We start from the raw sequence: 17,584 nt of genomic DNA, 5'->3' as shown, positions 1-17,584 counted from the left end.
GTCTAGGGCCGGGCGCACCGCACCGCGCCGGCCGGCCGGACGGGCGGCTGCCGCCGCGCCGCGGGCATGGCGGAGCCTGGCGGCGGCGGCGGGGCCGGGGCGGCGGGCGGCGGCGGGCCGCAGCAGGGCTCCCCGGCCGCCGGTGGGGTGGCCGCCGGGGGGCCGGCCCGCAGCGCCGCCGAGAGCGCCGGGGGGCCCGGCTCGGCGCGCACCGCGGGGAAGAAGGTGCAGCTGCGCGCCGCGCCGCGGGCCAAGAAGCTGGAGAAGCTGGGCGTCTACTCCGCTTGCAAGGTACCCGGCCGCCCGGCCGCGGGCGCCCACCCGCCCACGGAGGGTGGGGATTGACGGGAGGGAGGGAGGGAGGGAGGCAGGCGGTGGGGAAGGGCCGTGCCGGGCGGGGGAGGCGGCCCGGCTCGCAGCCCGGCGCTCCCCGCGGAAGTGGCGGCTCTGGCGGTGCCGGCGGATCCTGCTTCCCCCGGAGCTTTCCGGCCGGCGGTCGCGAAAATAAACCCCGAACAGCCCCGAAGAGGGGACCGCGGGGGCAGCGCCGCCCTCCTCCTGCCCGAGCCGGGCGGCCGCGGAGGTGCCCGTCCCCGGCGTCCGTCCGTCCGTCCTTCCGCGGGAGGTGGCGGGCGGGGCGGCTGCTGGTGCCGGCGGTTAGCGCTGGGTTAGCAGCGCTGCCGCAGCTGCCCGCCGCGTAAACATCCCGGCGGGGAGCGGGGACGCCCGCCTGCCCGGGGGCGGTGGGGCGAGGCCCCGGCCCCGGCCCCGACCCCGGCGAGCGCGACCCCGGCGAGCGCACCCCCGGCCCCGGGCGGGGGCTGCCTCCGGGCCGGGGCGCGGCGGCGGCGGCGGCCTCGCAGCGCGGAGCTGCTGATAGCGCAAAAGCCGCTGCCCCGAGCGGGCACCGTCGCCAGCCCCTTTGGCAGAGAAGTGGAGGGGCGCGGCCTGGGGGTTTGGGAAAGTTGTGTCCCCGCCGGTCACGGAGCGCCGGCCCGCTGCCCGGGCGGGAGGCGGGCACCGCCGCCCACCTGCACCCTGCCCCAGCCGGGATCTCTTCTCCAGCGCCTGCCCGGCGGTCGCCTCTCGTATGCGGGAGAGCTGCCCTGGTTCCCGCTCCGCCAGCACTTTCCCTCCGCCTGCGGTTCTCTTGGTGGTGGGAGAAGCAGGACTCGGCTGTTGGCTGGGGACGGAGGGAGCTCGGTCAGAGCTGTCGCTCCCGCCGGCGGAGGCCTGTGGCGACCGGCACTGTCGTCTGTCCTCTGCACGGGCAGAGGAGGACCGTTGTGCTCCGAGCACGGGCCGCTGGCTCCGCTGCTGCTGTCAGGGCAATTGCCGCATGCACAGCAGGTCTGACACGTTCGCATTGGCGGTGCCGATGTCAAATCCTCTCGTAATGCTGTCAGCGTTGGAAATAGGTCTTTGTGAGAAGCGTGCATCTTATTTTCTCCGTTCCTTTGGAGCCTCAAAAGGGCAAATGTTAAGTGAAAGGGCAAACTAAATGCTAATGGACTTGAGGAAGCATCGTAGTATGGCTCTGTAGTCCTGTCTGGTGGTGTGAGGAGCTGTAACTGCGTGCTGAAGGCATGGCGCAATGTTGTCACGTGAGGGCAAATTAAGGAAGCCACGCGCATTTCAATTCCGTAGCTGCTTCCAAATGCACAGGCACCTCCACTTCAGCTTTGGTGCGTGCGTGGGACATAGCAAGATTATGCTGGTGTCAGTAAGTTAAAAGACCAGCTAGCATACTTGAAACTTGCTGCCCTTGCTGCAGGCTGGGTGGCGTGGTTTGAAGCTTTCCCAGTGCTGAGTCCCCTTTGCACCCCCTTATTTTAATGTTACCAAGACTTGCTGTTAAATGAAGCTGGTCATAGGGTGCGTAAGATTTTTACTGGCTGTTAGGAGCACATGTGAATTGCTTTCTTCTTCCTTGGTCAGTTCTTTTTTCTTCCCCTGACGTACCTCCAGATGATCTTTGCGAGGGCAAAAGCCTTCTCCTGAGGTGCTTTGCCCCGCGGATGTAGCTGCGCTGTGAGAATGTGCAGGCAGCCTCGTCTCCTCCCAAACCTTTTGCTTTTTCGGGGACTCGGCAGCCCCACACAGGCACTGCCGCAGGTGCTTTGTTGGAAGGGAGACGAGTGCCATTTGAGAGGGGGGGAGAGCGCGCCGCGGCCCGGCGCCTGCCCTTCTTTCCCTCTCACAGGGCTCCAGTGGTGGGGTACAGCGCGGTGACAGCTCGTACTGCTGGTGCTCTGCTGGGGTGTTCTTCCTGGCCCTCTTCCGTGAGAAGTCCCGGGTTGGCACACCGGTGATGGATGGAGAGGGACCCATGGCCAGGGGCACCCCAAGGCCTCTTCCTCCCGCCAGGCCCCAGGCACGGCCACAGCACTCAACGCTGCTCTGTGTTCAGATTAAAATGCGTAGCCTACTTTTGCTGTTTCACTTCTCTTCAGTAATTCGGTGGCAGGCGGCTTGCTTTCAGGTCTCAAAACAGAAGCAGGTAGACAGACAGGAAGGTCTGTGTAAACTAATCAAGTGGCTTCTCCTGTGGGATAAAGGGGGAAGGATGGCGCAGGGTGGAAGAATGCGTTATTTTTTTTCCTGAACACCTGGCAGGTCCTCCAAAACAACACTGCTTAGCTTGCAACATTAGTCGTTTGCAAGAGACTGCATGCAGAGTGTAACTCTGAACTTTTTCCTACTTTGGGTTGCAACTACTCTTCCATTTATTTTGCGTTTCTCTGTGTGAGTGCAAAAGAGTGAGAGAAGGCAAACACTCACGCTGTCTCCGAGGGGGACATCTGTGTTCGTTCGAGTAGTGGCCATACCTGAATCTTGTGTAAATCTACGTAGAGCTGTACAAGTTGGAGTGCAGAAAATACGTAATGGCATCCTTAGCATCGACTGCCTTCTCCCACGTACAATTCATTGCAAAATTCCGCACACAGAATTTATTAGGAACTTAACCTCAGAGATGCTGGGAGCAGCAGAGGCAGGGAGCGTGTGTTCGCTGGGGATGAAGAGCAGCAGCACAAGAAGATGGAGAGGTTGGTGGCTGTGCAGAGGGTGAGTCTCACTGGCGACAGCAGAAATGCCAAGCAGAAAAGGGTGGAAGGGCACTGCTCTGGGGTAGGGTGCTCAGTCCCCAAGAGGGACCTCCTGCTCTTTCTTCAGCGATCCCTTTTCTTCACGGGAAACACGGACGAAGGCTGCTGGCAAAGACATCTTCAGCGTGCACATATTCTGAGCAGAACGCGAGTGAATTTTAGGGAGCTGCTGCCCAGGCTAGAGGAATGTGGGGTTTGTTTCTTTTTCCTGATGAAGAATTGGGACAGGAGGGTTGTAGCTGTTGAGCTGCTCTGCTTGACTTTTTCCCCTGTGAGAAAAGGTCGGGGTGGAAGGGAGAGAACAGGCTCTTCTGTGTAAAAAACCCCTTCTTAAATGCCCACGTTTGGGGGGGGGAAGAAAGTGCATTCTGAACAATGAGATATATATTAAGAGTTGGCACGGTTTTCACAACTTTTGGAAGTGCACAGAAGTGCTGTATGCTGTGTGGGGTTTTGTATTTGGCACTTGCTATCTCTGTGCATGTATGAATGGCTGTATACATCGTTTTGGTTTTGCCCAGTGTGAAATTGAGCATGAGGCATGCGAGCTTGCAGCACTTTTATATAAAAGCAGCACTGTGTGACTTACACACATAAATATATTTAATGAAGATGTAGGAGGGAGTCTCGGCATTTTTTTCCCTATTGGTCTACAGTATGCGAAAATACAACTCTCTCTCCAGTCCCACTGGGAGTTTTTCTTGTAAACAAGTTGAAATATGTACTATTTTAGTACACTGTTTTCTGTAAAATTGTTTATTTCTCATTATATATATCTTACAGTAAAGCCTGGATGCTTATAATTAGAGCCCAATAGCCTGAGGCATTTGCACAAGTAGCAGGGAATAATGCCTCCTTGAAGAAGGACTTTGTGCTTGAGATAAACAAAATGGACAGAGAGTGAGAAGGGTTATGATGAGATGACTTGGCCAAGGCCCTGCAGCAGGTGAGTGAGTGGCAGAGGTTGAAGTAAAATCTGGGTCGCAGGCTCCAGACAAGCTGCTGACCTTTGGTAGAGGCACTTCTTCTCACTTTTCATCCTCGAGTGACCTCTATGCAGTTTTCCTGCTCCTACACATAAAAAAAGAGTTCATAGGGTAAATATGTACCACCGTTTCCATAATGAAGTTTTTTTTTTTCCTGACTTTTGTAAGGCAGATTAAGATGAGGCAGACTTGGCTGTATTACTGCTGGATTCTGTATAGTGTGAGTACAGCTCCTTGAAGCTCAACTGAAAATGTATTAAAGTTGTTTTCTGCAGAAGTGGATAGGAGACATACAAGATGTCTAAAGCTTTCTTACGATCATTTTCATAGTGGGGTGAGTCTCTTTTACAATGTCTTACAGGCCCAATTAAATCATCTTCCTTTAAATAGGAAATCCACCATTAACTTTACAAGGTGGGAATTGGGCCCCTATTGTTAATAAAAGCTTTATATGGTAGCCTACGTGTATTCTGAAAGTGAAACTGGAAAATACAGGGAATAAAATACTTGGATGGATTAATAAATGAAGAACATGTCCTTAGAGCTGAACATAGAATTGCTTATTTTGTATTGTTAAAGGTAAATGGATCAGCTAATTTCCTGATACGTATGAGTGGCTCTCCAAGCAGTGTCCAACTGTCTGGTTGCTGGGTACTAGACATCTGAGTAGGAAAAATATGTATTTTAAATTAATCAATGTATTTGTTATGGTTTGTGTGATGTTCTCTGTTAAAAGCATCAATTTGACATTATTGCTTGCAGGAAAAAACTTATAGGGTATTTTACACAGCTTTTGTGTTGGGAGGAAGAATATTTTTTCTGGAGTAATTATACTTGCTGGAAATGGAAACATCTGTAATGTTGTGTATATATAATCTGTTGAGTCTGCTTTGCATCTCAGTTACCAGACAGGGCAACCTGTATGATTTTGAGTTGGAAATAGAGCCCAGCACAACAGCTGTTTTGAAACTCAGTTTGAAGACTGTTGGGGTCTTTTACTTTGTAAGTAAGTTCGCTTGAAGTTTGCAGGTTCCTATGCTCATTTCACTATCCGAAAAGGGGAGGAATGTTTTAGTCCATAAGTTACTGTAAAATTCTTCATTTTTTCATTATTATTTAGACACACGCCTGAAACACACTTAAAAGGGGCTGAGATGTGCAATGTTGTAACTTTCAGGTGCTTCCTTTTTAATTAAAAATGCTACCACCCTGTATTAAAACGTGCTGTATTTTTTCACTGTCCATTTTTGACCAGCTATCAGTATATTCAGTATTTTAAAGGAAACAGTAACTTGAGTTTGTCCAGAGCTGCAGTTTTCACTGCCCAGAGCTACCAGACAGTTTGATTTCCCACATTGTAATGCTCCACCTAACATGGAAAGGGTCAAAAAAATGATTGAAATTATATTGTACAATGCAAAATGGACATTATTTCTGCACTGTTTTTTGGGGGGGGAGGGGGGTAGGCAACAGTGTGTAATTGTTGGGTTTTATTATATTGCACTCATCCAGTTCTATTAAAAACCGCAATGAAGATGCAGTGTTTGTGGTCCCTGGGCCTGCAAAGATGATAGTCATTACTTTGCAGGCTTCAGTACGTCCCGTCCCCAACTTTCTCCAGTGGCTTTATCAAAGCTCTGCAGATGTCCCAGAAAACAGGACTTCAAGGGCTGGATGTACTAGTACAAATGCTTCTTTTCCTTCCTCCCCTGAAAACTGTTTTGATCTTAAATTAAGTTTTTGCAGAGGTGAAGTCATACTTTATTTTCTAATGAAAAGCAGATGAGTGACATTAAAAAAAAAGGACGAAAGAAAGGATTGAATGAACAAAACGCTGTGGAAGACTTAAAACAGCTCAGCAATTTAAGCCACTGAGGAATGCACATTGCGTATTCGCTGCAAAATACATGCACTGTCAACATCTACAATGGAAGCTTAGTTTTAAAGAGGACCTTTTCGGGTTGGGCTTCCCCTTGGTTAACAGAACATTTATGGCGATTCTGGTGTTTTGTAGAGAGATTAACAAAAAACCCCACCCGACTAGTTGTTTGAGAAAGGTCTCTGGAATAATTTGAACAATACAAATTAACAGCTGCTTCAAAAAGATCGAGCAAGGAACTACTACTGAGGGCAGAAAAAATCTGCCGTTTAGCATGCTGTTTTTATTCTTCTGTGGGTGGGTTGATACTTATTTTTGGCAGTTTAACTGAGTTGTTATCACGATCCGTACATCTGTTTGCATCTTTGCTGTTAATTATTGTGTGACACTAAAGTTTGTGTAGTTACTCACTGTTTATAGTTTTTAGGCTTGATAGTAAACACTATGTGGTGAGCTTCTGTGAAATACTGCTTCCACTCGGAGAAAAAATTCTCAAAAAGCTTGTGCCTAGTTTGAGGGGTTTTTTTTTGGACGTGTCATCGTGGTATGATTTAAGGCAATTAATAATAAGCATGATATTATGTCAGTAATTTACAGTGTTGAACATTTGTCTGGACAGCTGCAGGGGAAGGATCAAATCTTACTTCCCTAAAATAACATTCAATCAATTTTTGTTTGAGAACTTTTTTTACAATTGTCTCCTGAATTTTCTTTGGCAATAGTCTCATTTTCTGACAGTTTTTTCCATGACAGTTTCCCTATCCTTGTCTTAACTGCAAAAACTTTCATGGCAACGTTGCCTCTCCCACAAAGCAAGTGTGGATAGCTTCTTTGGCATTGGTTTCGTCTAGCTCAAAACGCTAATTGACAGTGGGGTTTCACATCATCTCACAGATGTTAAAAGTCCCCGCACCAGAGCAATTCTTCGTTCGCGGGTGTCACTCAATCACTGATCTCTCTTTCTAGTCATTAAACTTTAAGAGGTGCTGTAGGTCTGGATAACAAACAAAAGTAAAACTGGCTCAACGCCTGTGAAACTGTAAGAGACGGTTTCTGCTGTAAAATAACATTAGGCTTTCTTCACTTCTCTGCCAATCGTATTACTCATAGAAAACATGATAGAGAAATAACATAAAATTCACCATAAACCCATCCAGACTGCATTTTATGAGACTTGAAAAAAAAAAAAAAAGTTTTAATCTTCCCCCCATTTCATGCTGAAGCCTCCCCGATGCCACATGATAAATACATGGGGCGGCAGGCAGCCTGCACCCACGCAGTGAGTTTGGAGAGCCAGGGGGTTCGGTTCCCTTCCCAAGTGAAGCCTGTGGAAGTGCTTTTGCTGGGCACTCGCAGGTGAATTTCTGAGTCATCTTGGTGGTGGCTCCAGCTGCTGAAAATGCAACTCGTACCCGTCGGTGCCTGCCAGACTGCCCTGGGCGCAGGCAGAGGCCGTGGCACCTGGGGCCAGCAGCCCAGCCGGATAAATACTTGAGTGTTAGAGATGGTAAAAACATCATGTGGTGCTCAGTAAACTGCAGGCAGCGGTTTTCTTGGTGCTCAGGTTGCTGAATATTGAAATTAGTTTGGAAGAACAATTTACCATCAATCTACAAAGCTGTCAGTCTTAGGAGCTGTCAAGCTGTGAGCCTTTCTGCTTCTCCTGGGTGCTTCTTCCTTAGGTAAGATGGGATTTTGAAATATAAAAGGAAAATGAAATAGGTTCCTGAAATAGATTGCATTAAGTATATTCAGAATTGGTTTTGAAAAATGACACATTAGTGCTGGATATATTAACATCACAATTTTTCCTACTAAGGTTGTTTCAGTCATAAATATTATGCAGCAGTTGGCAGCGTTTCCTCACTGAGGTCTTGGCACTGCAAATTCATGAATATCTTGTTACAGCTCAGTGCACAGATATCTCTGAACAGTAGAAAAGCATGCTTTCCTTCCTATTAGATCTTCAAATAGGAGCGTGAATGGTGTTGGAAGTACTTTACCATCAAAATGACTAAGATCTTTTGCATATGCAGAAGAAAACCCCCTTCTGTAAAGCTGCTCTTTGGATAACTAGAATCGGGACCTTGAACATCTGAGCAATTTGAGACATGATTACCAAAGTCACAACCTCTCCCTTCATGGTCACCCGTTGTAGCTGCAGTCTATTGGTGGTGTTTCACACTCAGTGAGCGTAAATAAACTTGCCAGGGTAAGCAGCGGGTTGCATTGGTAATGTCACTGTGTCGCTGTCTTTGGCAGCCGTTGCTTTTGTGGCCAAGCTTTGCTTTGGACAGCTTTCTCCAATAGTGCAGTTATTGTTCGCTTATTTCAGTATTTAGTTAACCCTGCTTGGGTTGTCATAGGCTTGGTTTTAGTTGCATGATTCCTTGTTGCTGGTATAGCTGCTAAGGCAGTGATAAGTGTTGCCTGTTAGGTAACCTGTTTTAAATCGTTAAAACGGTGTCGGTGGCAGGATCTGTACATGTTGATATACCAGTAGATGTTTGAATACTTGTTTCTCTAGAGTGAGGGCTTTCTGTAAAGGAATTAGCCGGAGTTTGTGTATGTATTTTTCTGAGCAGAGTTTGCTTACCAGAACTGTGTTAATCTCTCTGTTTGGGGTAGTGCTCTATTTCTGATTATTTCTAGAAAATAAAGTCTAGCTGTGTGGTAGATAAAAAAGCAAAACCAAACAAAGCAACGGCGACAAAACACCCCAAAAATGCCCCCCACAACATCGAAACAAACCAAACCCCCAACTTGTAATTAATAATATTACTTCTTACCGCTTTTGAAGTAGCGCGGTTTCAGCAAGTTCCTGTGTTTTCCGGTGTTGATCGATATCCCTTTGCTTTGGTTTCAGGCCGAGGAATCCTGTAAATGCAATGGCTGGAAGAACCCCAACCCGCCTCCCACGCCGCCGCGGGCAGAGCTGCAGCAGGCGGCCGTCAGCCTCGCTGAGCCCTGCCGCAGCTGCAGCCACGCGCTGGGTAAGCTTTTGCCTTTCTCCTGCAGTCCGCGTGCCCGTGCCCAGAAATCTCTGCTCTTGCCCGGCGGGAGTCAAGATGCCACGCCAAGACCTAGAAATGGGGGTTACGATTGGACGTAGATGTCAGTAACTTAGATTAAAATATGTCGAAATATCCTGAAATGAGTTTTGGAGGAATCGAACTAAGGTACAACTTCTAACAATCCAGACGTTCTAAGTTGGTAACGTGCAAAAGTGCTGTTAAGCTACCCATAACAATTTTAATACTTTGTGTAACATATGCATTAACCTCACATGGGTTTATCTGTAGGCTGCCTTAGTTACAACGTGAAGGACTCTCTCCTGTAGGCTGTGTTATGTTTTCTTACTATAGAATAAAATATAAAATATTCTTGAACATTGCTAAAGCAGGTACTCTTGCCTACCAAAAGAACCTGGCCTTTTCTGTGTCACAGAAAATAATACTGGGGTTGTACATCTTAGTATTATCTAAGTTATTGTGCAGACAGCTTGCATATCTTGGAAGCAACAGCCCAAAATCCACTTTAAATACTGTTGTGGGGTTTGTTTTGTTTTTTGGGTTTTTTTTCAGACTAATAATAAATAATGATTTGTTACCCACTGTTGTGGTTTAACCCCAGCCAGCAACTAAGCACCACGCAGCCGCTCACTCGCTCCCCTCCTACTCAGTGGGGTGGGGGAGACAATCGGGGAAAAAAAGTAAGACTCGTGGGATGAGATAAGAACAGTTTAATAGAACAGAAAGGAAGAAACTAATAATGATAATGATAATAATAATAACAATAATAAAATGACAATAATAATAATAAAAGGATTGGAATATACAAAACAAGAGATGCACAGTGCAATGGCTCACCACCCGCCGACCGATGCCCAGTCAGTTCCCAAGCAGCAATCTGCACCACAGGCCAAGTCCTCCCAGTTTATATACTGGGCATGACGTCCCATGGTATGGAATACCCCTTTGGCCAGTTTGGGTCAGCTGCCCTGGCTGTGTCCCCTCCCAGCTTCTTGTGCCCCTCCAGCCTTCTTGCTGTCTGGGCATGAGAAGCTGAAAAATCCTTGACTTAGTCTAAACACTGCTGAGCAACAACTGAAAACATCAGTGTATTATCGACATTCTTCTCATACTGAATCCAAAACATAACACTATACCAGCTACCAGAAAGAAAATTAACTCTATCCCAGCCGAAACCAGAACACCCACATAGCCTGAAAGAGTGGTGAATCACTGTATTATTTTTTTAAGAATTTATGCTTATCCAAAATAAAAACTGATGACTTTTTCTGTATAAGTTAGCAAATATTGAATAAAAATTGAGCTAAAATAAAATTCAGAACTAGTTGAAAAGAAGCAGTTGCTATTTTTTTGTTGATGTCCAAAACTTAGGACAGTGAAATAAGAGAAAGGAAATCTAAAACCTTTACAACAGATCATTTATTTTTTTTACTTTTGAAAATAATACTGTACTTTGTGTGGAATACTTTTTTTTTTAAAATTGGGATTTATTTCCATTTCTGCTCTCTTTTCTTTTTATGCTGTCATTACATTTTATCTATTTCTGGGCTTCTCAGCAGATTTCTTTCCTTTCCTGATAGCCCAAATCTCTGGGTTTGCTTGGAGAAGATTAACAAGTACATAGTATCACAGAAAGTTTGGCCGCTTTAGCCAAGGTAGTTTCAACCTTTCATCATGCAGCTTCTCTGTGCTGCTTTTGGTTATGCAGTTAGGGTAGCTTGTATTACCCATCCCTTTCATTCCTGGCCTTTGAAGAAAGAGTTTTTGGGGGGGGGGCAGTTTGGTTGGGTTTTTTTTCTCTTTTTTGATCCTATGAGATGTGTCTGTCAGTTCCCTGTTCTTCAGCAGAATTTGTACATGGCTATGTATTTTGTAGAAAAACTCTGCTCTTCTAAAGGCTGAGACTGTTTTTGGTCTATTAAAAATCTAAAATCGCTCGTTAGCTAGGGAACCAAGAAAAACCAGTACTGTAAAACCAGTACCAGTGAAATTGTACCTTATGGGGCAAACTGTATTTTTATTTATTGCTGTTTTTAGAAAAGGTAAAGTTTCTTATTCTGATGGCTGCAGCTAATGACTGAAATGAGTTGCTGTCTGCTTCCTCATACTACTGGCAAAAAAAAGTCTTTCAGCACTGTTTTCCAAGATAATTTTCCTATTCATCTCCTCTAAATTAGTATGTTCGTGCTGAATGCCTTTAAAACCAGACTGACCACAAGTTGTGCAGGCTTCAGGTCATCACCTGCGCTGCATTTTCTCTTCCTCGGAGAGCTGCTGAAATAGCTATGTAGAAATTCCTGTACTGGTTAAAGCCAGACCTGATGTAAAATGGAGGATATTAGGGTTTTTTGCCTTTTTTTATTTATTATTTTCTTCCAAAGGTAATCCTAGACATTAGTCTTGCTTGAGATGTCTCTTTTTGGGGGTGTGGTTCAATCTTCCAGCCAGTGCATTTTTGGTGCATAAATCTGTCTGGTGGTGCATATTAGCTTATCGAGCTTATTTCTGTCTACTTACCTACAACTTCTGTTCTTCTATTTGTGGCTCAGCCCCACAGCGAGGCTCAGTACTGGGTTTTTAATGAATATTTCTTTTATTTGGGTGGTGTATTGGGTCACTATCATAACAGTGTGAAGTGGTGACCGAATTGGGTGCTGGGAGAATTCATTATCCACCAGCCTCAAGACCAGGTGTTATGTAGTCAGAGGCTCTTTTCTATTTTATATTGGATTGGTTTCACAGGGTGCATTTTCCTGTTGGTAAACATTTTCAGTTTTGAGTCACTTTTAAATCTAGTTAATTTATGTGTTAGTACACTATATACACACTCAGTCTCTCTTTTTTTCCCAGCACTGTCTTCAGTTCCTGCTACGTACCTTCATGTAGCGTATTTGGGTATTTCTTGGTTTGCCTGTCCTACATGCATTACTAGTGTTTTTATGTACAGACTGACTTTGAGATAGACTGTGGACACGTTCCTCATTAATCTGATTTCTCACTGCTCCTAATTCATACATGAAAGTACTTGCTTATTGAAGTTGCACAACTAAAATAATTAACTTGCTATTTTTCAGGTCTTCGTGTCACTGAATTGGCCTTGCTCTTTCTGTTTGCTTTCTTCTGCACGCTGTAGCAACCTATACTTGTGATTTTTTTTATTTTTTTATTTTGCAATTACTTTTTTGCAAGTGTAACAGCAGCCGAGGAAGGGTGTACCAGTTGGGCAATGCGGACGAATGGGACTGTGTAACTCTAGTCAAGAGTAACGCAGTATTTGATGTCAGTGTACTAAAGCTTTGATTTTAATAAAAGGCTTACTAATGACCACAAGAATTTGGGAATGGGCTGTGAATATCTGAAGAAAGATAGTTTGTTGGCCTGGTGTACAAACATTGGTGACTCTACAGTAAATGGTAACTGGTAGTAAATACATGCTGGTAATACACTTATGTTACTTTTAGATTCACCGTATGGGTAATAATTCTCTAGTTTAATATAATGTTTAAATATGGCCACTAAGTAGTCAAGGTAACTTTCAGTATTTTTATGGAAACTGTGTGGAAATGGCTTCTTATGCTGATGTTTTAGTCATTTGTTAGTTGAGTGCAAGGTTTCTTTAGTATTTTATCAATTTTTAATGAAATGCTCATCTAGGAGGGTATTTATTACTTTTACAGGATCAGAACAGACAGCTGGGAATATTAAACCTTCATATCTGGCTTAAGGACAGAAATGAAACAGTTTTATTCTGCCCAGAAAGCTGAATATTTGTTCTTAAAGAAAGCTCATGATGGCCATTCCCCTTTCAGTTATGAGCATATGCTCAGAACTTAAGACACTATATTATAAATGTTCATTTAAGTGGAAACAATTGCTGGCATCTTTTTAATGTTCTGAGCTACGGTGTCCTTTTTACTTGAAGCTGCACAAATTTATTGAATTTAAATGTTTTGGCAGGTGTCATACCAAACTTCCCAAAACAAACCATCTTTGCTGGCTGGCCGATAAATATGATCATTTTAAAGTCAAGTGTTATTTTTCCCCACGTCCTCCCCCACTAAGGAATCAGATTTATGTTGAAAATTTCTCACCAGTCCTAATCACATTGGCATATCTAAGAAGTAAATATTGATAAATGTTATTAAAATACAGAAAAATTAATATGCCTAACCTTTTAAATACTTTTCCTTTTCTTTTAATGGGTATTTTCTGTCCTTTCAGTGGAAAAGATATGCTTACCATGTACATTGGGCTGGAGTCAGCGAAGATCATTGCTTTTTGTAATGCAAATACCTTCTTTCTGGGAATTGACTGTTTTAAATTGCCTTCTCTCTTCCCAGGGCCAGTTGTTCAAACCAGCTTGAAATGAATGTCCTGCTTCATGCATACAAACCTCAAGCTTTTGAAAATTACAGATGTGGAACTGTATTTACCTTTGGAGATGATAAAAGGGAGTTTTTCACTTGGAAATTAGGATACGTTGAAAGATGCTTTTTTGTAAACTTCTGAACAAATAAGCATGTACAATCTGCCAAAGCTTTGTTAATATAGTGTGCACAAAGCACAGTTTGACCTTAGATGATGTGAAAGTAAGAGACTTAGCCAGTAATGCCCAGTTTAAAACAAAAAGCCTATTTATGGCGCTGGGTTTTTTTTGTTGGGGTTTTTTTTTTTTTACTCTTCACAGGATAAGGTGGTACTTCCATCAACACCTGGATTACCTAATTTATGGGAATTACGGATTTATTTTCTTTAGTCAAGAAACCTTGTCTCAAAAGCATAGGTGTTCGATAAAAATGTACATAGTTAGTTTTATATTGCAACTTATTAATACAGACAGGATTTGTGTGGTCTGTTGTAATGTTAACAGACGCTGTGATTCCAACCAGCCGTTGTTTGTCTGCTGTGGGAATTACCACCCCTGGACTACCTTTACAAATTGCTCTGATGTGACACATATTTCAGTTACCTCTGATAAGATATTCTGTTTAAATAGGTTATTACAGGATCAGTGCCTTTACTATTACGGCTTAGTTTGAGATATCCTGGGGAATACTAGTGCTGTTGGCTCTCTCAGTAGGCTTTTTACAGGTTTGGGTTTTTATTTCGTTTAGCTGCTCATGTTTCTCACCTGGAGAATGTGTCTGAAGAAGAAATGAATAGGCTCCTGGGGATTGTGTTGGATGTGGAGTATCTGTTCACCTGTGTCCACAAGGAAGAAGATGCAGACACCAAGCAAGTTTATTTCTACCTATTCAAAGTAAGCTGAACTTGTGTGGTATCTTCTCAGGTTTTTCACTCTCTCACACATAAGCCAATTCCACTGCCCCTCATGCATGTATTGGCTTCATCTGGTGAGACTTTTTTTCTCTAGTGTGACGCTCTAGTGGCTAACTATGGACTAGACGTTCTGGTACTTGCAATGTACCGTGTCTTACTCCAAAAGTCATCCAGCTGATTGAGGAGTTGACCCCGAGTCCCATCTAAAAACTGCGCAACTTGCAAGCCTTAACCTCTTCACTTACACATTGGGAAGAGTCAGTTGACATAAATGCTAATTTAGCTGCCTGCATTTGCTCAGAGAAGCCTCTTACACGCATTTCAAAGAAGGTGAATTCACAGTGAAGTTTAGTAGCTATAAATTTAGATGACTAAACAAACCGATATATAGCCAGGAGATTTTCAACATTGCAGTGTGTTGTGCACCTGTGACTTCCATTGACCCTATGTATGCAAGTATGCTAATTTAAAAAAATTTGTGTATTTTTAACAGCTTTTGAGGAAGTGCATTTTACAGATGGGAAAACCTGTAGTAGAAGGATCTTTGGAAAGTCCTCCATTTGAGACTCCTAGCATTGAACAGGTAAACAGTCAACAAATGGGTTTGGTTGGTGTGCTTGTTTTCTCTTATTTGGTAGGGTTTTGGGGGTTTGGTTTGTTTGTTTTGGGTTTTGTTTTTTTTCTTTTTCTTTTTTTTTGTATTTTGTAAATATAGGCACTGGTTTTGAAAACATGGCATTTTAGGCAGTTTGCAGATGTTCCTCTGTATTACTTAGGACAAAGTAGGGGACTGTAGGAGACTTTTGCTGCTGCTTCTCCTTTAGTGTTGGTACAATAGTTACATTATTTGACTTCTCTCATCATTCATCTTAGGCTTTAATGAAACTGACTTTTATTGTGGTTTTAGAGAATTAACTTAAAATATTGCTTTTATGTGTGGCAGTTCTAATCTTTCTTTGTTTGAAGTGATGAAAAATGCTGTTGAAGTTTTGAAATCCAATATTAAAATGACACTTGTCTTCTGTAAATCAGTGAAAATGTTACAATCCAATTCAGTGAGATCATAGCCTTTTCTTTCAAAGGGTACACAACAAAAAACAAAGCCAAACCCAAAGAATAACTGAGGCTTTTGTAACTCTCAATGGATAAAGAACATATGACAAATTCAGATTTTGATTAAGCAAGCTCCTGAGAATGCACTTTTGGCACACAAGTGGGCCCATTAGCTCCAGTGAGACTATGCGGAGGCTCACATACCTCCCTGAAACAGGAGCTCAATGTTTTCCCATCAGTGCATGAATGGATGCTCTACTGTTAAACAGGATATTTTAAATATGAAGACTGTTATGTGTAGTAATTATTTCCTTGCAACTCTCACTTCTTACAATTTAGGAAAATCAAAACACTTTCTTGCTGAATTTCTGGGAAGTCTTCACCTTAAGTTCTCCTTTAGTTTGAGTATAAACAAAGAATAAGTGTATGTAACCTCCATACTAAAAAGGTTTTGTACAATATAATTTTTTGTCACATTCTTCATACTGTTCAATTTGCTGAAGAAAGTAAATTGTAGAGATGAAGCAGTAATTCTTCTTACAGTTTGTTTTAAAATAATTTTCCCTTAAAATAGACCGATATTTTCAGTTCTGTTTTTAGCAGTTCAGTAACTCAATCACACAAAATTATTATTGTAAAAATAAAGAAGTATTATAATTGATTTAAAATAGATATGTATTGCAGCACTTTTAGTCACACACTTTGACTGTCTTTAGTAGGTTTTTTTAAAGTGGACAGTATACAAAGTGCAATGAGGGGATGTACTTCTGAAATATTGGCACTTCTTAAAGAAATAATGTGATGTGTAGACACAAACTTAACTGGAAGTGCACAAGCCCTAGTCTACTATTGTCATGGTTTAGTGTCAGCCAGCAGCTGAGCACCACGCAGCCACTCACTCACTTCCCTCCCACCCAGCGGGATGGGGGAGACAATCGGGGAAAAAAATAAGTAAAACTCATGGGATGAGATAAGAACAGTTTAACAGAATAGAAAGGAAGAAACTAATAATGATAATGATAATAATAATAACAATAATGAAATGACAATAATAATAATAAAAGGATTGGAATATACAAAACAAGAGATGCACAGTGCAATGGCTCACCACCCGCCGACCGATGCCCAGTCAGTTCCCAAGCAGCGATCTGCACCACAGGCCAAGTCCTGCCAGTTTATATACTGGGCATGACGTCCCATGGTATGGAATACCCCTTTGGCCAGTTTGGGTCAGGTGCCCTGGCTGTGTCCCCTCCCAGCTTCTTGTGCCCCTCCAGCCTTCTTGCTGTCTGGGCATGAGAAGCTGAAAAATCCTTGACTTAGTCTAAACACTACTGAGCAACAACTGAAAACATCAGTGTATTATTGACATTCTTCTCATACTGAATCCAAAACATAACACTATACCAGCTACCAGAAAGAAAATTAACTCTATCCCAGCCGAAACCAGGACAACTATTGAAAAGCAGCTGGAGAGGTGATACTTGATGTACAGAGGAAATAAGTCATGCAGCATGGTTGTCAGCAAAATTGTGCGTATGTGAGCATATAGAAGAAAGCCTACTGGATTTTCTCTGTTCCCTGCCAAAGTTTTTCACTTTGAGAAGCAAGGAAAAATAAAGAATTTTCCATCTGTCCCTTTAAGTCAGCTGTTGGAGGTAGATAGAATAAAAACATCTGGATGTATCTGCTCCTGTGTACAGGGGAACCAGCTTATGGCAGCTACATGAGTAACTGGGCAAGGAGTTAATGGTCTCTGGTTTTTGTTTTCTTTCCCATGTAGTGCAAGTTCAGGGTTAATAAACGTAAAATGAGGAATGTTCGAGGACACTCCAACAAAAATTATGGCAAAATAATTAAACATAATTTTCTTCTGTTTCAAGGGTGTGAATAATTTTGTGCAGTACAAATTTAGCCACTTACCCTCAAAGGAAAGGCAAACAATAGTGGAACTGGCTAAAATGTTTCTGAACCGCATTAACTACTGGCACCTGGAGACACCTTCTCAGCGCAGACTAAGATCACCCAATGACGATATTGCGGGGTATAAAGTGAATTATACCAGGTAACGCTGCTTTTGCTTGTTACAAGTCTTGCTTACAAATGTGGCAGGTACACGCTTCAGGAATACACCAGTACCTGTACGCTGTAGGTGCACTTCGTGAATTTTTGCAGTCACAGAGTTTATATGAAAACCTGAGGATTTTAGTGAGATTATATCAGAGTTTCGCATGCATCCCTGTGTTT

The 17,584-nt window shown here is 43.5% G+C and overlaps 1 protein-coding gene across 3 annotated transcripts in view; it reads left to right on the top strand.

Annotated features, from left to right (window-relative positions):
- The first annotated feature begins 17 nt into the window (after positions 1–17).
- Positions 18–17,584, top strand: part of KAT2B (lysine acetyltransferase 2B) — a 45,548-nt gene continuing 27,981 nt past the window's right edge. Inside the window, exons 1-5 of one of the 3 annotated variants that reach the window (XM_069771915.1) lie at positions 18–291; positions 8,839–8,965; positions 14,119–14,264; positions 14,778–14,867; positions 17,221–17,402. In XM_069771915.1, coding sequence (XP_069628016.1) covers positions 67–291; positions 8,839–8,965; positions 14,119–14,264; positions 14,778–14,867; positions 17,221–17,402 — 770 coding nt within the window. In that variant the 5' untranslated portion in view covers positions 18–66. The remainder of the gene's footprint in view (positions 292–8,838; positions 8,966–14,118; positions 14,265–14,777; positions 14,868–17,220; positions 17,403–17,584) is intronic. The other 2 variants (XM_069771907.1, XM_069771898.1) reach the window with 2 other exon arrangements.

Source organism: Haliaeetus albicilla, chromosome 2 (assembly GCF_947461875.1).
Source record: "Haliaeetus albicilla chromosome 2, bHalAlb1.1, whole genome shotgun sequence".
Classification (NCBI taxonomy): Eukaryota; Metazoa; Chordata; class Aves; order Accipitriformes; family Accipitridae; genus Haliaeetus; species Haliaeetus albicilla.
Note: the sequence above shows the minus strand (reverse complement) of the source record. Positions and strands in the feature narration are given on the sequence as shown.